Here is a 16286-nt window from a genome sequence, read left to right on the forward strand (position 1 = left end):
TTTTAGAACATTTTCTACACAGAGAAAGCCTTGATGAAGTTTTAAAATCTGCCAACATTTCATGTTCATAAAGTTTATATAATATCTTAGTTGCTTCAATCCCCCCCCCTAAGTTGCTACTGTCACTAGTTCTTTGAATATTGTGCAAAATTTCGGAATCACACGGATATTCAGCTACTGTGACCAAGTAAACATAGATGGGAGAAATTTAATGGAAGGCATGGACACTCACTTATCTGAAAAACATGTGCCTGTTTGTTGGAGTAAAGGGGAAGCACAACGCAAGTTGACCAGAGGCTATTATCCATGTCGGGAATATTCTTAATCCTCTGACTGGCTATGGGAAGCATATTGACAAACACGACTTCTTGGTATGTGACTACATAGGTTTTATGGACACCATTAACATTGTGAAACGGTAATCCATTTCATCCTTAATTCACACTTCCTAATTACTTAAATTGCCTAAAGGCCAGAGGTGAGAACAATGCATACAAAGTTGTCTCTCCTAATCTGTTTGTTACATGGAAATTTTCTTCATTCAATGGAAACTATTTTAAATGTAATTACCAAGGGGAATTCAAAAAAATTCGCTATAAAGAAGTTGGTTAAAAAGAGGTCTGACTATAATTAAATCAAAAATGAAGCAATTTTAAAATACATAACTGATCGATTGCACCATTAAAATACTGGGGATGGGGCCCCGGTCGTCCCACCATAGTTTTGGCTCTGGATACTCAATAACTGAATTCAGGATTTCATTTGCAAAATAAATGATCTCAACAATGGGCTCGCAAATTTTCAAAAAAAAAAAAAAAATAACAAATCAGCTCTCGTGAGTCCACTGTATCTCACCACTGAGCGCAGTTTTTTTTTATCCTGAAATTAGTGCCTGTTGGAAGTTTTGTACTTTAGTCCTTCCTGACCTTCATGCTATGGTGCCCCTGTCAGACTGGTCTTTTTCTCTGTGTTGTAGCCTGGTCTTGTGTCAGTTGTTAGAGCAATATCTGCACTTAGTGGTGCTGTAACTGCACCACATATTAGGGTTTGTTGTTACCTGTGAAGTAAACCTTGACCTTGGCTTTAGCGTTTGGGAACCCACGTAGCACAAGGACAGAAATTACTATAATATGACTTATATTTAAAAATAAAATAATAATAATAAAAAAAAAAAAAAAGAGGGATATTCAATTTCTTTAGAAGAACAAGAACATTGTATAATTGTTCAAGGATAGGTTTACTCTTTTGAATTTAGCCTGAAACATCCTATCATTTAATCAAAAAAAAAAAAAAAAAAAAAAAAAGGAAAAAAGTTTTTTCAAAATTATGGAGTACATTGCTCATTATATAATCACGTAGTGGCGGTGCATGATTGGAAAGGTACCCATGAAAAATAATACCCGTGCATTACCCTTTAATTAATGATTAAAAATCTGAAATTTTTTCTAGCTTCCTAAACATAATGAAACATTTACTGTGAGAGTTCTGATTTTTTTCAGTGAAAAAAATGCTGTTAGGTGCCATGCCACTGTTTTTTGTAACTATTTCATAGAGGAATGTGGGACTTGATTAATGTTAACATAAGAATGAAATTTCAAATTACATGTTTTTCTGAAGTCCAAGGTCACTGCATTCCACTCCCACAAGTTAAATACACTCCTATAGTTTCCCATGCTTCACCGAAGAGAGAGAGATTTGCTATTGCTTTCACATAAATAGAGATAAATAACAACCAGAAAATGAAACAATATTCTGCCATGATGAATGCTAGTCTGGGAAGCAAAAAATGGACATTTCTAATTTGACATGCTTTCAGTGTGTCAAATTTGAAATAAATTTTGAAAAAATTGAAAATTGAAGTGTATAAAAGTATCTAATATATAAACATATTTAAAATATATATATTTTTTAAGAAATATTTGTACACATAAAATACAGAAATACATGGTAAGTAGGTAAAATTTTAAACAGGCATATATATGCCTGTTTAAACTTTCATATGCTTAAGTCTTTTTAACTAAAAAATGGAGGGTGTTGCCATGTATCATTCCAACGTTTAGACATCAGATATACAATTAAAAATCGTGGTGCCTCCACAGCAAGGTGGGCAAGAGCAGCAGTGCATAGCACACGCTTCTTGATTAGACTGGGGTTCGAGCCCGTGACCATAAAATACGGAGGATGCGGAAAGGTCATGGAATGACCACCGCATATCCACAGAGCAATATAGCCTTAGTTGCTCTGTGGATAATAACAACAACAATTAAAAATCACGATAATGCAGAGAAGTGTTGGTATTTCATTTCATTAAAGCAAACCAACCACTAACATAAGACGAGTACTTATGTGAGAAATAAATGCTTGTTAAGACTTCCATAGGCTGAAAACTGAAAAGAAATGGAAATAGTCAATACATATTCAAATCTCTTTTTTCACCTGTAGCTTACACAGCGTTACATCTTTGTATTTGTATTATTTCTTTAAATTCACATGAAAAATTACAATGAATAGCTTAGAAAAATGTTGACTTTATTATTATTCTAGCAAATGAAAACAGCATTTAGAAAACTGATTGAGTAAAATATTTAGGGCAGGGGTGGGCAACTTTTTTCGTCAGCGGGCCGAATGAAATTTTCGCATCATGATGCGGGCCGGAATAGATTGAACGATTTAATAAAAAAAAATCAGAACCTAAAAAATGTTATAGTACTTGAATTACCAAATTATTAATGTATTTTTAAAAAAATATCTGAATGTCCAATTATCATTGAAAATGTGGCATTCGGCATCAATTTTTCTTTTTTTTTTAATTGGCTCATTTTATGGGCTATAAATTATAATAATTAGAAAAGGCATAAAACATAAAATATCTCGCACCAATATTATTTTTTTCAATAAGAAGTCAAACCCAAAGGAACTTCGTTCGATCGATGCTACAATAATAATTAGGAAATAACTCTTTGACGCTGCGTAGAATCACTTGGTTTACTGTTGTACTGGCCGCGATTCCCGATTGAACTGAATTAAGCCGAACGTTTACGGCGAGTGTAGTCAGGTATGGATTTTCTATATTTATGCATTTACCAAGGGGGCCGGATTCAACATCGTTGCGGGCCGGCTGTTGCCCACCCCTGATTTAGAGTATATAATAAACCCTCGATTGCACAGACCTTGATTAAATGGAAGAAAAAGATTTGATGCGTTCAGAGGATAGGGAAGACTGGAAATGAGTCATGGCAGCTATCAGCATCTCAATCTGTTTATGGATACACTCGTTATACCATACTGTCAAGTGCTTGTATGTGCCCTGTTTTTTTCTTTATTGTAATCTCAGTTACAGTGTATCATAATGGCTCCTAAGAAAGCTAGTAAGAAGAGAAAGATGTGCATCTGAGTGTTGTTCAGAAATTAAAGGTTTTAGAGAAGTTAGTCTCCGGGGTGTCTGTTTCCCCCATCTATGAGGAAGATTTTGGGAACAAACCAACTGTCATGTGTAAAAAGCAAGGCTATGCTTGAAAGATTTTATGGAGTCTGATGCTGAATATTGACCAGTATCTCAACTTCTATTTTTAAACACCGACTCTGAATAAAACTTTCCTAACCACCACTATAGAGTCATGGTAAATTATCTTCTTCTAACTATGTACCATGCATAAAATAATACAGTCAGGATAAATAAAAGCTTGTTCCTTATTACTTAATTTTAGTATTTAAATTGTCAATTAAGTGGGCTACAAATGGTTAAAAAAAAAAAAAAACTTTTGATTTAATGGATATCTGGCAACGATGACACCCACCCTACCCCCCTTATTCAGGAAAATCGAGGGTTTATTGTAATATATGGTGGAAAACAAAGATGCGGAAAAACTTACAAACTGTACGAAGAAGGGGTGAAACACAGGGCCCATCTTGGAGTGAGTAATGAGCAAGGAACACTATGATCTTGAAAAATGCACTTCTCACCTAAAATATCAACAAATTTTAAAAGAAAATTAAATAAATTATTAACAAAATACTTTTCTTAAAGAATGTTTTATGCTAAGAATTCTTAGACAATATATTTAATAATCTACTAGGGGGCTTCACCACCTGCTCACTTCTTTTGATAAAATAAAATACTTACAGAAGCTTTCGACACTGTGTGTCTCCTCCTAAGATATAAATACATAAATACGTTACATATGAAAATTAAGAATGGTACCACGTGGTCATGCTAGATAAACAAAGCACGTGCACGAGGTTTGTCTAGCATGAACACGCTAAAACAGAAGCTTGTTTTACTGTGGTAAAACAAGCTTCTGTTACGTATTTTAGTATTTGTTACATATTACCCACATCCCTCTTCTTCCATTGGCTGAATAAATATCACTAGGAGGAAAATTATTTTAATGTATAGAAAGATATAAATTAAAATATATCTATTAACCTATCAACTTTTACAATTTCTGATGGCTATCTGGAGGAAACATTCCAATCTTTCATTGGGAGTGGAGCTGCAATATACAGGCCAAAAACTTTTTTCCTGCCCAGAGGCAAAATTATGAACTCTGTGCCCCTCCAGAAACTGCCAAAAGGCCCTTTCCCCCCAGAGGTACAAGAAGTCATCTTCTGACTTCTTGTACCTCTCTGTGATAGCAGATCTGGTATGGTAGTTTTGCCATTATTCATAACACATATTTCAACAGGGAAAAGACTGATTATAACAAAAAAGATGAAGAAAAAAGTTAGGACTACAACTAAATATTTGTATATTCAACACAAGGTTGATAAATTGATCAGCACGAAACGAGCTTATGCTTTAATCAAATTTAAAACGAATGTTGAAAGGCAAAATGACAAGTACAGGGATAAAGAATATAACAAATAAATGCAGTACACTGCATTTTATCATAATTCAGATAAGTTAACAAATAACAATATATTAAGCAGCCAGTTTCAGGTCTTTGCCACCTCTTTTCATGGTGTAAAAAATATATTAAGTTAACAAAAAAATTAAAAAGTTTCCTGTGAGAAAGTGCTACATCCTTTTCCACTGAAGACAGGGAACACGATGACAAAGTTGAAGTGGATCCAGATCCATGCAATGGAGTGACCCGAGACCTGTCACTCTGTTCTATTGTCCAGCCAATGCCTGAGGGTCAGCAGGAAGCCCTGACTTTGCTGCATGCCTTGTAGAGGGTCTGGGGGGAAAGTCATGAATTCTCCCCACAGTTGTATCTCAAAGACTGATTATTATTATTATTATTATTATTATTAGCCATATGGTGCAAGGAAGCCTGAGGCTTATGCTGCACCTGCCAAAAAAAAATTTTTTTTCCCTATTACTCTGAGAGAGAGAGAGAGAGAGAGAGAAGTAGAAAGGAATCACCAAGAAAGAGAAGTATGATGATATCCAGCTCAGGACCCTGGGTGTGGCAAGCCCATACTCACCAGATGTGAGCCCCTGGGGGGGTTGCACCTATGAACATCACTGCTGTTCAGTGGTTGCTTGTTTCTTCCTATAAACTTTAACTGGACTTGTGGGTGGGGCTAAAGTAAAGAAAGCCAACATGAGAACCCCAGCAATCTTCGGGTAACTTACTGGGAAAATTGGTTTCCAACTACTGCACTCTAGTGCTGCTTGCTTGGTAAACAGATGGTAGGTGTTATCAGTCTGGAGCAGAAGTCGAGAATGATATATTGATTGGCACGTAAGCACGACATGCGATGAAATAATTAGTGGTAGTGGGCATGACAGATGACAAGACATTGTGTATTCATTGGTGCATTATGATGTGTATTTATGAATAAAGAATGGTGCATAATTAGTTTTGTAATGAACGGTAAACAGGTAATAGTAGTGATGAATCTTTTAAATATGGAAGACATTTGTAAGGAAAATAAACCATTGCTTCATTTTTTGATGAAAACTAAATTAAAAAAGATCGAAATTGTACTGTCTTAAGTGCAATAATTATTTTAAACTAATTGAATCATGAACAGAGTCATGAAGAATGGTCTGGAATTGTAAAAAATGTTCTGCACGGGTTTCTTTACAAAAAACATAGTTTTATGGAATATACAAAACTTCCATTAAAAAAGATAATGTATATTATATACTTTTGGTCAATGGGCACACCAGTAAATACGACAGCATTCCACTGGAGATTTTGAAAGTTTTATAAGAAACTAAGAGATATTTGTGAATTGCAGTTGTTAAAAAAACCCATTAAGTTGGGTGGATCGAGGGAACTGTAGAAGCAGACAAAACTGTATTGATAAAACCAAAATGCCACAGAGAACAAAATTTAACTAAGAAGAAATGGATGTTTGGAGTATTTGAAAGAGAATCAAAATTTGTGTTCATGAAATTCATAAAAAGTTGGAAAGCAAAAACTTTTATACATTATTAGAAAAGTAGTGAAGTAAAACACTACCATCATAATAGATGAATGGTGTGGATATTATTGCATTATGGCTTTAGAAAAAAAAGAATTACAAACATTTAATTGCGAAACATAAGGAACATTTTGTAGATCCACATACAGGAACACATACAAATAACATCAAAGCCCAGTGGAAGAGACTAATAAATTGGTCAATTACTGAGTGCCGGCCACTCAGAATGAAGGGTCCGTAGTCATGAATGGTCATTAGTGTAGTATCTCAAATAGAGAGCTTTATGGTAACTGAAAAAAGCTTCTAGTAATCCGGCTTGGCCTAAAACTGAGGAACTAACAAAAACGTTGTCTATTTGAGTCTTTCCATATGTTGTGAATGACCGAAGAATGGGAGAAGCAACTGGCAGGTGAGGGCCATGCAAGACTCCGCGCAGGCCTCCCCACCACCACTGCCTCAACACTGGATCTCTGAGAACCTCCTTGACGGGACAACTCCAGCTTTGAAAAATTGTTAAAAAATACTTCTTGTCGCAAAATTTATAAATGACCTTTACATAATTATTAACTAACTATTTAGTAATTATTTTGTCACCAAAAGGAGAGTTCTTAGTACAAAGAAGAATGCTATTAAAGTTCAATAAAAATTTGTTTCTTTAATTTTAACACAAAAAGTAAATGATACATTTATTTGGAATAGTTTTCCCATGATAAGCATCGAATAATGCATAGCTAATGTGATTTTTAAATTTTTAGCTCCGTAACAACGGTAATAGAGAGAGGGGACATGAAAATTACTCACATTTTCTGTATGGCAACTCATTTTTAATTTTAAAAATATTTTAAAATTATATTTTAAACCTACTCGTTGAGCTCTTTCCAACAGTATATAATAAGCTATAGGTTGTTGACAACATATTTTTGTACCCCCATTTCTCAGACAAATTTTTGTCAACTACAATCAATATGGCGTTATGTTGACCCACATGATGTACTAACCTATGCAAAATTTCAAGTCAATAGGTTGAGTGGTTCCAGAGATACAATGCTGTGACAGATGGATGGGCAGACAAGACAAGACAACTGAGTGACATTATAAGGGCCCTTTCGTTAGACTACAGACTAAATGGCAGCTGTAAATATCTGTTGATTGGTCACATGAATGAATACAGGGTGGCCATAATTAGAGTATCCCTATTCAGAGCTCTCTGTAGCTCTAAATAATAAGCAGAATGCCACCGAAATTAATAAGTAAACTATTCAAGGCATGGGGAGAAGGATCCCATGAAAAAAAAAATTAGTTCCAAAATCTGCCAATAGGGGATATTATTATTAGTCATATGGTGCAAGGAAGCCTGAGGCTTATGCTACACCAGCCAAAAAAAATTTCCAAGTTACCATGAGAGAGAGAGAGAAATAGAAAGGAATCTCCAAGAAAGAGAAGAATGATGTTATCCAGCTCAGGGCCCTCGGTGTGCCAAGCTTATACTCACCAGATGTAAGCCCCTGGGGTCAAGTGGTGCTGTACAAGAAGAAAGACATGAACAAAGTACCAACAAATAAATAAGACAAACCTTAAATGAAATTACAAATTTTTATTTGTGCTCTTTGCAGAAAAACAGTGAGAAACTGAACTAAACTACCAGAGGAAACGGTTTCACAGCTCCAAACTCACTCACAATTTACAGCCGATGGTTGAGTTGGTTTTTGATGTGATTACCATTGTTCTGGACCAGAAATTGCATTCAATGCACAGTGTGCTCGTCTGCAGAATGCAACGTCTCTGGAGTAATGTTCCGCAGCATGTGCGGAACATTACTCCAGATTATTGTCCTTTAAGACAGCCAAGTTAGGAACACTTCCTCGATAGACATTGGCCTTGAGGTGACTCCACAGCAAAAATAACACGGTGTAAAGGTCAGGCGAAAGTGGTAGCCATGCAATGTGAAACAAACAACTAATGACTCTTTCTGCAGTAAAGTGATGCCGGAGAAGCTGCTTTACTGGTTGTGTTATATGAGGGGCTACTCCATCTTGCATAAAAATTGTCTCATCCAGGCATGCTCTTTGCTGCAGTTAAGGAATAATGAAACTGCTCAGCATGTGATGATATCTTTGTGCTCTAAAGGAACAGGTGGCTGCTCCTGCTGGGTGCCATTCCTCAAAAAAGTATAGCCCTAGGATGAAATTTGAAGTCACACCACACTAGACGGTGATTTTCGGTGAGTGGAATGGGATTTTCTGAATAGCATGCAGTGCTTCTGAAGCCCATATTCAGCAGTTTTGAGTGTTGACAGTCCCATTGAGATAAAAATGAACCTCATCTCCCCAAAGAATGTTCCATGGCCAGGCATCATCCACTTCCATTCTTTACATTAGAGCAAATGTCATTCGTTTTTCAGGATCATCTCTTTACAGCTGCTAGTGGTGACTGATCTTGTATGGATAACAGTGGATTAGTTTCCAAAGAATTTTCCACACAATGGAATATGGGACTTCCAATTGACTCGCTACTCCCCGTGCACCTACTAGTTCCAGCAGCTATATTTGTGGATCGGTTGACGAATGCTGTTGTAACTTCCTCTGCTACCTGAGGTAAAACAGCCTTCCTTCCTTTTCAAGGAACAACAAAAGACCCAGTTTCCTCAAATTTGTTAATCATTCTTCTAACTGCCGCAGCTGATAAAGGATCTTGATGTAAGTTCTTACAGCATCTAAATTCATGCAGAGCTGCTGCATTGCATCCATTAATGTAGAACTTCACAATTAAAGCACAATCAGGTAGAGTGAGACGCACTGTTAACAATAAACTTACAGAATACGCTTGCGATGTTAGCATTGTGCCCAGTGGTGAGCTGTGAATATTTTAACAATGGGCTCGCAGTTTTGCCGACTTTTTGATGTGAAACATCCTTGTCACACCCTGTAATCACACTACTAGTCTGTGCTGAGCACTCACTAGTAGTGTGATTACAGGGTGTGACACATTTTTCGTGACCGGTATGATATCTCGAGTCAGCCTGGTCACCATTCCCCCTCTCTTTATGATGATACCTGGATACGATAGTATCTCGAGTTCTGACTTTTTAGAATTTTTGAATAGTATAATGTCACAATCACACTTCCTGAAGTAAGTATGTCATATGACTGCAACAATACAAGTATGTCATATAAATGCAACAATACAAATATTTGTCAACAATTTATTTATTTTTTTTCTCATTTTTGTAACATTCGATTATTAGGTTCCTCAAACAGCTGCATATGTCGTTTCAACTACATGATCGGCATTCCAATCGACACTGTTTTATAGACATTTAGATACATTGCAGTCGCAACTATAGACCTCTTACTTTAGTTATCACAAATCCATTGTATCTTGTCTTCGAAGAAATTATGAAAATTTGCGAATGTTCAATAAAATATTTACAATACAAAAGCTCTTTTATTTTGTAATCAATATACAAATCAAAATACCTAGAAGGATTCACATAAAACCATCTACTGCGCATGTTCGGCACACGTGCCACTTTTTTTTATATCTCTCTCTCTCTCTTTTTAATAACTAAGGAAACATAATGGATAAATTTTTTCATGATAAAATTTTATTGCGAATAAAAAATAACACAAAATATTTTCCATATCACAAATAACAAAAACTATCACAAAACATTCTACAATATAAAAACAAATATTACATAAAAAACAAACCCTTCTAGAAAATATACACAAAAATCACAGATTACATGAAAAAAATTATTATACAAATTTTCAAGAAAAATTTATTCTAAAAATTGCCATATAGAATTTACTTCTTTATTAATATTTGTTGTTGATCTGCTGCTTTGCTCAATAGCTGAGCGATGATTTGTCATAACGATCCAGATCAAATTGACGCAATGCTTTTCCATTTAAATGTATGGTCTTCATAATCTGCAACGTGTTCATTTGTCACAATATTATTCATTACGCTGAAAGCCCGCTCAGCTTCAGCACTGCTAATCACAATGGTTTCAAAGATATTTCTAGATATTTCAAAGATATTTCTTTCTTAATTGAAGAGGGAACTTCACTCAATTTTAAAGATAAACTTTAAAATTCACTCAATTTTAAAGATAAACTGTCTCCGACAAAATCTCTAAAATCAGAGATTTATTTCATATTTTATTAGAAAACTTAAATTTCTTATTTGCTTTTCACCGTCTTGCCACGGAGACGAAAGTTCTTTCATATTCCATGATTCCAGATAGCATATGCTTAAAATTTCTTTCAATTCCTCATCAATAGTATCATTATCTTCTTTATTTAATATAAAATTACTCTGTTGCATTAATAACTTAACCTTAATAACGTGCACGAGGCAATTTTTTAAATGTGTTCTTACTTTTGATTCCTTCAAATTCTTTTAAATTCAACATGCTCTCAATTTTAGCTTCATAATTTCCTTCAGAATTTTTCAAATTAGTGATAGCATTGATATTTAGACTAATTAATTTATCTGCTTTTACTATAGTGATGATGTGACTTTGTACAGCTTCTGAAAGGTAAGAGAGCTCCTGCAGGATGTCGATCGTTAGCGCTAAATCGTTAAGAAATTCCAGATTGAAAAGTCAGTTTAATAATCCAGAATATTTAACTTTCTGATTCAAAATTTTTGCACAAAGTGGGATAATCCCTCCAACCCTCAATTGCTGTCTGCAAGCTACAAGCTGCCCATCGTGGCCTGAATGAATCGCGGAAAAAATATACCCAGTAAAAATGTTCCATTTTCTTGTTATTATTATAATAAGATTATTTAGGTAGGTAAAAGTCCAAATTAGTGATTGACAGGCGCCACTCACTGCTTTTCTAGCTCATTGTCCTCCTACGTTGATATGCCTAGGGTATTTTCCCCCACTTGAAGATGTTTTTAAATTGCAAACTTGTTTACTGATTTTAAAACAGCTGGATAGAGGGAAAAACACTCTACCTCAACTAAGACCCCCCCCTCGACGACACAAATCAATCAGAAAGAAAACCTTCACAATAATTACCTTAACCGAATCATAAAATTCGTCTGCACAATCATTCCGTTCTACGACAACGCACACTGCACAGAGACAAGTGTTACTCAAATAATGGAGTTTAGCCTTTAAGTATTATTATTATTAAGATTATTATAATACTTAAATGTTTGATTATAATTTGTATGATTTTTGCAAATTTTGATTTGTGATTTTGATATAATTAACTGTGATTACTGTCAGTAATGTGGTGTCTGTGAAATAATTGTATACTGTCATTATTTTAGCACTAAAAAATAAATATTTTCTTTTGTTTTCTCACATTGCCATCCGCAAGCTACAAATTGCCCATCGTGGCCCGAACGCACGACCGATCTTTATACAGTAGTTTCCACATCAAGTACTTTAGCAATAATCCTTAATTCATGCTGGGTTTTTTGGAGATTGGTGATATAATGCATACAGGTTTTTTTTTTTTTTTTTAAATTATTGCCTGTATGCCATTATATTTTGGAATATTTTCTTCACAGTGAAAACCTCGACGCGGTTTCCAAATCTGCCAACACATTTCATCTTTGGAAAGTTTACCTCAAAGTTGCCTCATTCGTCCCCACCCTCCCCTCAACGTGATACTGTCACTATTTCTTTGAATACTCTGCAAAATAATGGAATCACTCGGATATTCGGCTACTGTGACCATGTAAACATAGACAGGATAAATTTACTGAAACGCGTGGATCACTCACTTCTCCGAAAAACATGACTTCTTGTCAGAGTAAAGGGAAATCATAACACAGGTTGACCAGAGGCTATTATCCATGTCAGGAATATTCTTAATCCTCTGACTAGATATGGAAAGCATATTAACTAGTGCGACTTCTTGGAATGTGGCAACGGCGCCTCCGTAGCCAGGTGGGCAGGGGCAGCAATGCATAGCACACGCTTCTTGATTAGACCGGGGTTCAAGCCCATGACCACCAAATACGGAGGATGCAGAAATATCAGGGAATGACCACTGCATATCCCCAGAGCAATATGGCCTTAGTTGCTAATGCTCCTAAAAACCAAATAACAACAACAACCGGAATGTGGCTCCACAGGTTTTATGGACACCAGTAATGTTGTGGAACGGTAATTCCTTTAACCCTTAATTCGTCTTTCTAATTGCCTAAAGGCCAGAGGTGAGAACAATGCGTACGAAGTTGTCTTTCGTAATTGGTCATTCTACGGAAATTATTTTAAACGTTTCCGTAGAAACCAAGGGGAATTCAAAAAAATTTGCTATGAAGAAGTTCGTTAAACAGAGGTCCAACTGTAATTAACTCAAAAATGAAGCAATTTTAAAATACATAACTGGTCGATTGTGTCATTAAAATTCTGGGGATGCCCTGCTTGCCCCACTTAAATTCGGCTCTGGATACTCAATAATTAAATTCAGGATTTCATTTGTAAAATAAATAATCGTTTCAACAATGGGTTCGCAAATTTCCAAAAAAAAATAACAAAGGGCTCTTGAGGCCACTACAGTTCACCACTGGTTGTGCCTTTATAGCTCTCTTCTGCTGGGAAAGTTAAATTAACTCAGATTTAAGCAAATTTTCTGCTCTCTTAGGTGTCTTATTTTTTAGTTTGGATTTAAAACTTTAGTTCAATTCAGTTTTTTTTTTTTTTTTTCCCCTTCTTTTTATTAGTTGTTGGCACATCGGCTTCTGTGGTCATAATGCACTTCCCAAAGTGTTTGCATTTTACTGTGATCCAAGCCTGAGGCGGGATTCGAACCCGCAACCTTTGGGTTGCCAAGCAGCAGGCACTTTACCCACCTGGCTAGCCTGGTCGGCATTCGGTTTCTTTCAGTTTTTTTTTGCAAAGAGCACAAATAAAAATTTGTAATTTCATTAAGGTTTGTCTTATTTATTTGTTGGTACTTTGTCATATTTTTCCTCTTGTAGAGAGGCACATTATCCCCTACTGGCACATTTTGGAACTAATTTCTCCCCATGCCTTGAATAGTTTACTTACTAATTTTGGTGGCATTCTGCTATTATTTAGAGTTACAGAGAGCTCTGGATAGGGATACTTTAATTATGGCCACCCTGTATATGTGGCATCAAATTCATGGGAAAAATCATGAAGATACTTTTCAGAATACTCTTAATCAAATTGCGAATAGCTACTGAGGTTCAACTATATGATTTGTATTCACGAAATTGACTTTTTTTTTTCTGAAAAACCACTGTTCCATTCATTTTTATGTTTTTCATTATGTTTTTTTCTCATTATTAAAAGCAGATACTCTTTAGCATTAATAAAGGCACATGATGCAAGAAAGAAAGGCTTTTGTACTTCTTTGAACATGGTAACAAACTGAATAAGGTGGGATCTTAAAAGAAGTTATAAAATGGTTTTAAAGTTAAATTTGTGTGTGAATTAACACGTTCGCTGCTGGTCACGAGTCAGCATGCTATCGACAATAGTACGGCACAGAAGGAGGAAGCTGTCACCAGAAGCCAACTGTGTTTCCATAACGAAAAAGCCTGAAAATTGGTAATAAGGGATTGTTAGGTATACCTATCAATATTCAAGTGTTGCATAAGCAGTTTCCAGATTCACGCGCCAGAGCGTGATAGGCACTGGAGGTCAAATTTGGCTTTAAATGCCGCATCACGCGCTGGCACGTGACACAAAAACATAATAATATAGTATTAGATAGTATGAATCAGAGCTGTAATACTCAATATGTTCTACATTGATAATAATATTAGTAAAATAATAAGAGGAGTTTACCTCAATATAATACGTAGAACACTTCCGTATGATACACTCCAGAAATTAAAACGGAAAAAACCGTAAGTTGTCGATTTTTCCATTTTAATTTCTGGAGGGTATCATAAAGAAGTGTTCTACGTATTATACTGAGGTAAACTCCTCTTATTATTTTCCTAATAATATAGTATGTAAATAATAAAACAAAAAACATGGTAACATTAAGAAATATGTTTTATTTCATATACCAAACCAATACAGATTACAAATACTATGTGTAAGAATGTTACTTATGTATAATGTTCGCACAATCTAAGCAATAGCCGGGTGATCCATCACAAACACTGCAGATATAGATTGTATCCTTACGTTTCCCTTCAGAATAGCAACGTTTGTATTGCTTCCTCAATATCTTTCCACCTTTTCTTTCTTCCTGCGGTTTGAGCACATGTTCCAGTTCAGGTACATCATGCACAGTATGAGGGAGATCAGATGGCTGTTTCAACAAAGATCTGATCACTGATAAATGGAAGTCATAAAGTTGCATCTTGCTATGTGAATATCTATTATAGATATGGTGTGCATTGATCATTATTAGTTGCAAAATATGCATAAATATTTTTGTAGGCCACCTAACGGTTTTCCTTTCGCAAGGATAATAGGCAAGCATTTGATCATGCTTGTCAATGCCTGACATAAACCTATTCTACTCAATTATAAGCAGTGGTTTTGATTTCAGTTCGCCTCATTTGTTCTGCATTTCCACCATATCATTTTGGTATTCTGTAGATATGTAACTGACATCTTCTTCTTCTTCTGTCCTTCCACTTAGCAATCATTACACCATGGGCACACCTTGATAAAGTTTGCTCTTTCTTCAGCTTTTTTCTTTTTTTCTTTCTTCAACTTCTTTCAGAAATGTTTTCCTATTAGTTCTGATTGTCCCAGTACAATGGGTTTGTCTGTCAGCGAGACACTTAGCGAGTTCATAGCTATTGTAATAATTGTCCATAAATATGCTATGCCCGACATATAACATCCCATCAAGTAAGTTCGTGACGACTTTTTGTGCATGTCCTTTTCCACCAGAATCATCCAACATACCGGTATATACTTGAAATTTTATAACCATGACCGTACGCTTTGTGATCATATATAACTTGATGTCGTACTTTGGGCATTTGTTTTGAATGTACTGTCGAAAAACAAGCCTTCCATGCCACAATAACATAGACTCATATGGCAGAGAAGAAAAATGCATGGGATACATATAAATTAATGAGTGACATGGAAGCCTATGATAGATATAAGCTGGTCTGTAAACAAGTCACAAAGAAGATTAGGCAGGCAAAGGCAGATTATGAGAAATCCTTGGCAAAGGATGCAAAGAAAAACAGAAAAGAGTTCTTTTCCTATGTAAACTCTAGAAGGAAAGGGATGAATCAGATTTGTCCACTGGATATTGAAAAAGTCTGTTTTCCACTGCAAAACGGTAGATTTATCACTTTTGTAAGCATATCAATTTATAAATTGATAAATTTATTCAATTTATAAGCATATAAATTAAAAGCAAACGACAAAATCTTCCATGACAAGCGCATAACACATACTGAACAAGGATTAGTGAGAACCATTCACGCTTGCGATTTTGTCACCCCTCTCCCCCACAACCACTGAGCACTGTTTTGACCAGGAAAGATAATTTTAGCCACGCCAATGTTTTTTTATGGCGGAAAATATTCACGACGCTTTAAAATTCACATTTTTTTTTTTGGTTTCATTTTATATTAAATCAGCGATCGTGAATACGCAAAACCGCAAATCATCATCATCATCAGCCATTTTCAATCCACTGCAGGATGAAGGCCTCTCCAGCAACTTTCCAGTTCCTTCTGTTTTGAGCACTGGCCATCCATTTACTACCCAAAAATTCATGAATTTCATCTATCCATCTCCGCCTTTGTCTTCCAGGTTTTCTTCTAGCTCCTCTTGGGTACCATTCCGTTATTTTCTTATTTCATCTGTCATCATGTCTTCGAGCTATGTGTCCTGCCCAAGACCATTTTAGTTCTTTAGTTTTGATAAGAATGTCCTTTACGTGAGTTTGCTGTCTAATCCATGTGTTTCTCTTCTTATCTAACAG

At 35.5% G+C, this 16286-nt stretch overlaps 1 protein-coding gene across 4 annotated transcripts in view; it reads right to left on the minus strand.

The window, feature by feature from the left end:
* faf (ubiquitin carboxyl-terminal hydrolase-like faf) overlaps positions 1-16286 on the minus strand; it is a 1326265-nt gene that overhangs the window by 191207 nt on the left and 1118772 nt on the right. For all 4 annotated transcript variants that reach the window (XM_090382082.1, XM_090382083.1, XM_090382080.1 and 1 more), the window contains one exon: positions 3873-3963. In XM_090382082.1, coding sequence (XP_090238208.1) covers positions 3873-3963 — 91 coding nt within the window. The remainder of the gene's footprint in view (positions 1-3872; positions 3964-16286) is intronic.

Source organism: Mastigoproctus giganteus, chromosome 9, assembly GCF_048544385.1.
Source record: "Mastigoproctus giganteus isolate SK-2022 chromosome 9, ASM4854438v1, whole genome shotgun sequence".
NCBI classification, from domain to species: Eukaryota; Metazoa; Arthropoda; class Arachnida; order Uropygi; family Thelyphonidae; genus Mastigoproctus; species Mastigoproctus giganteus.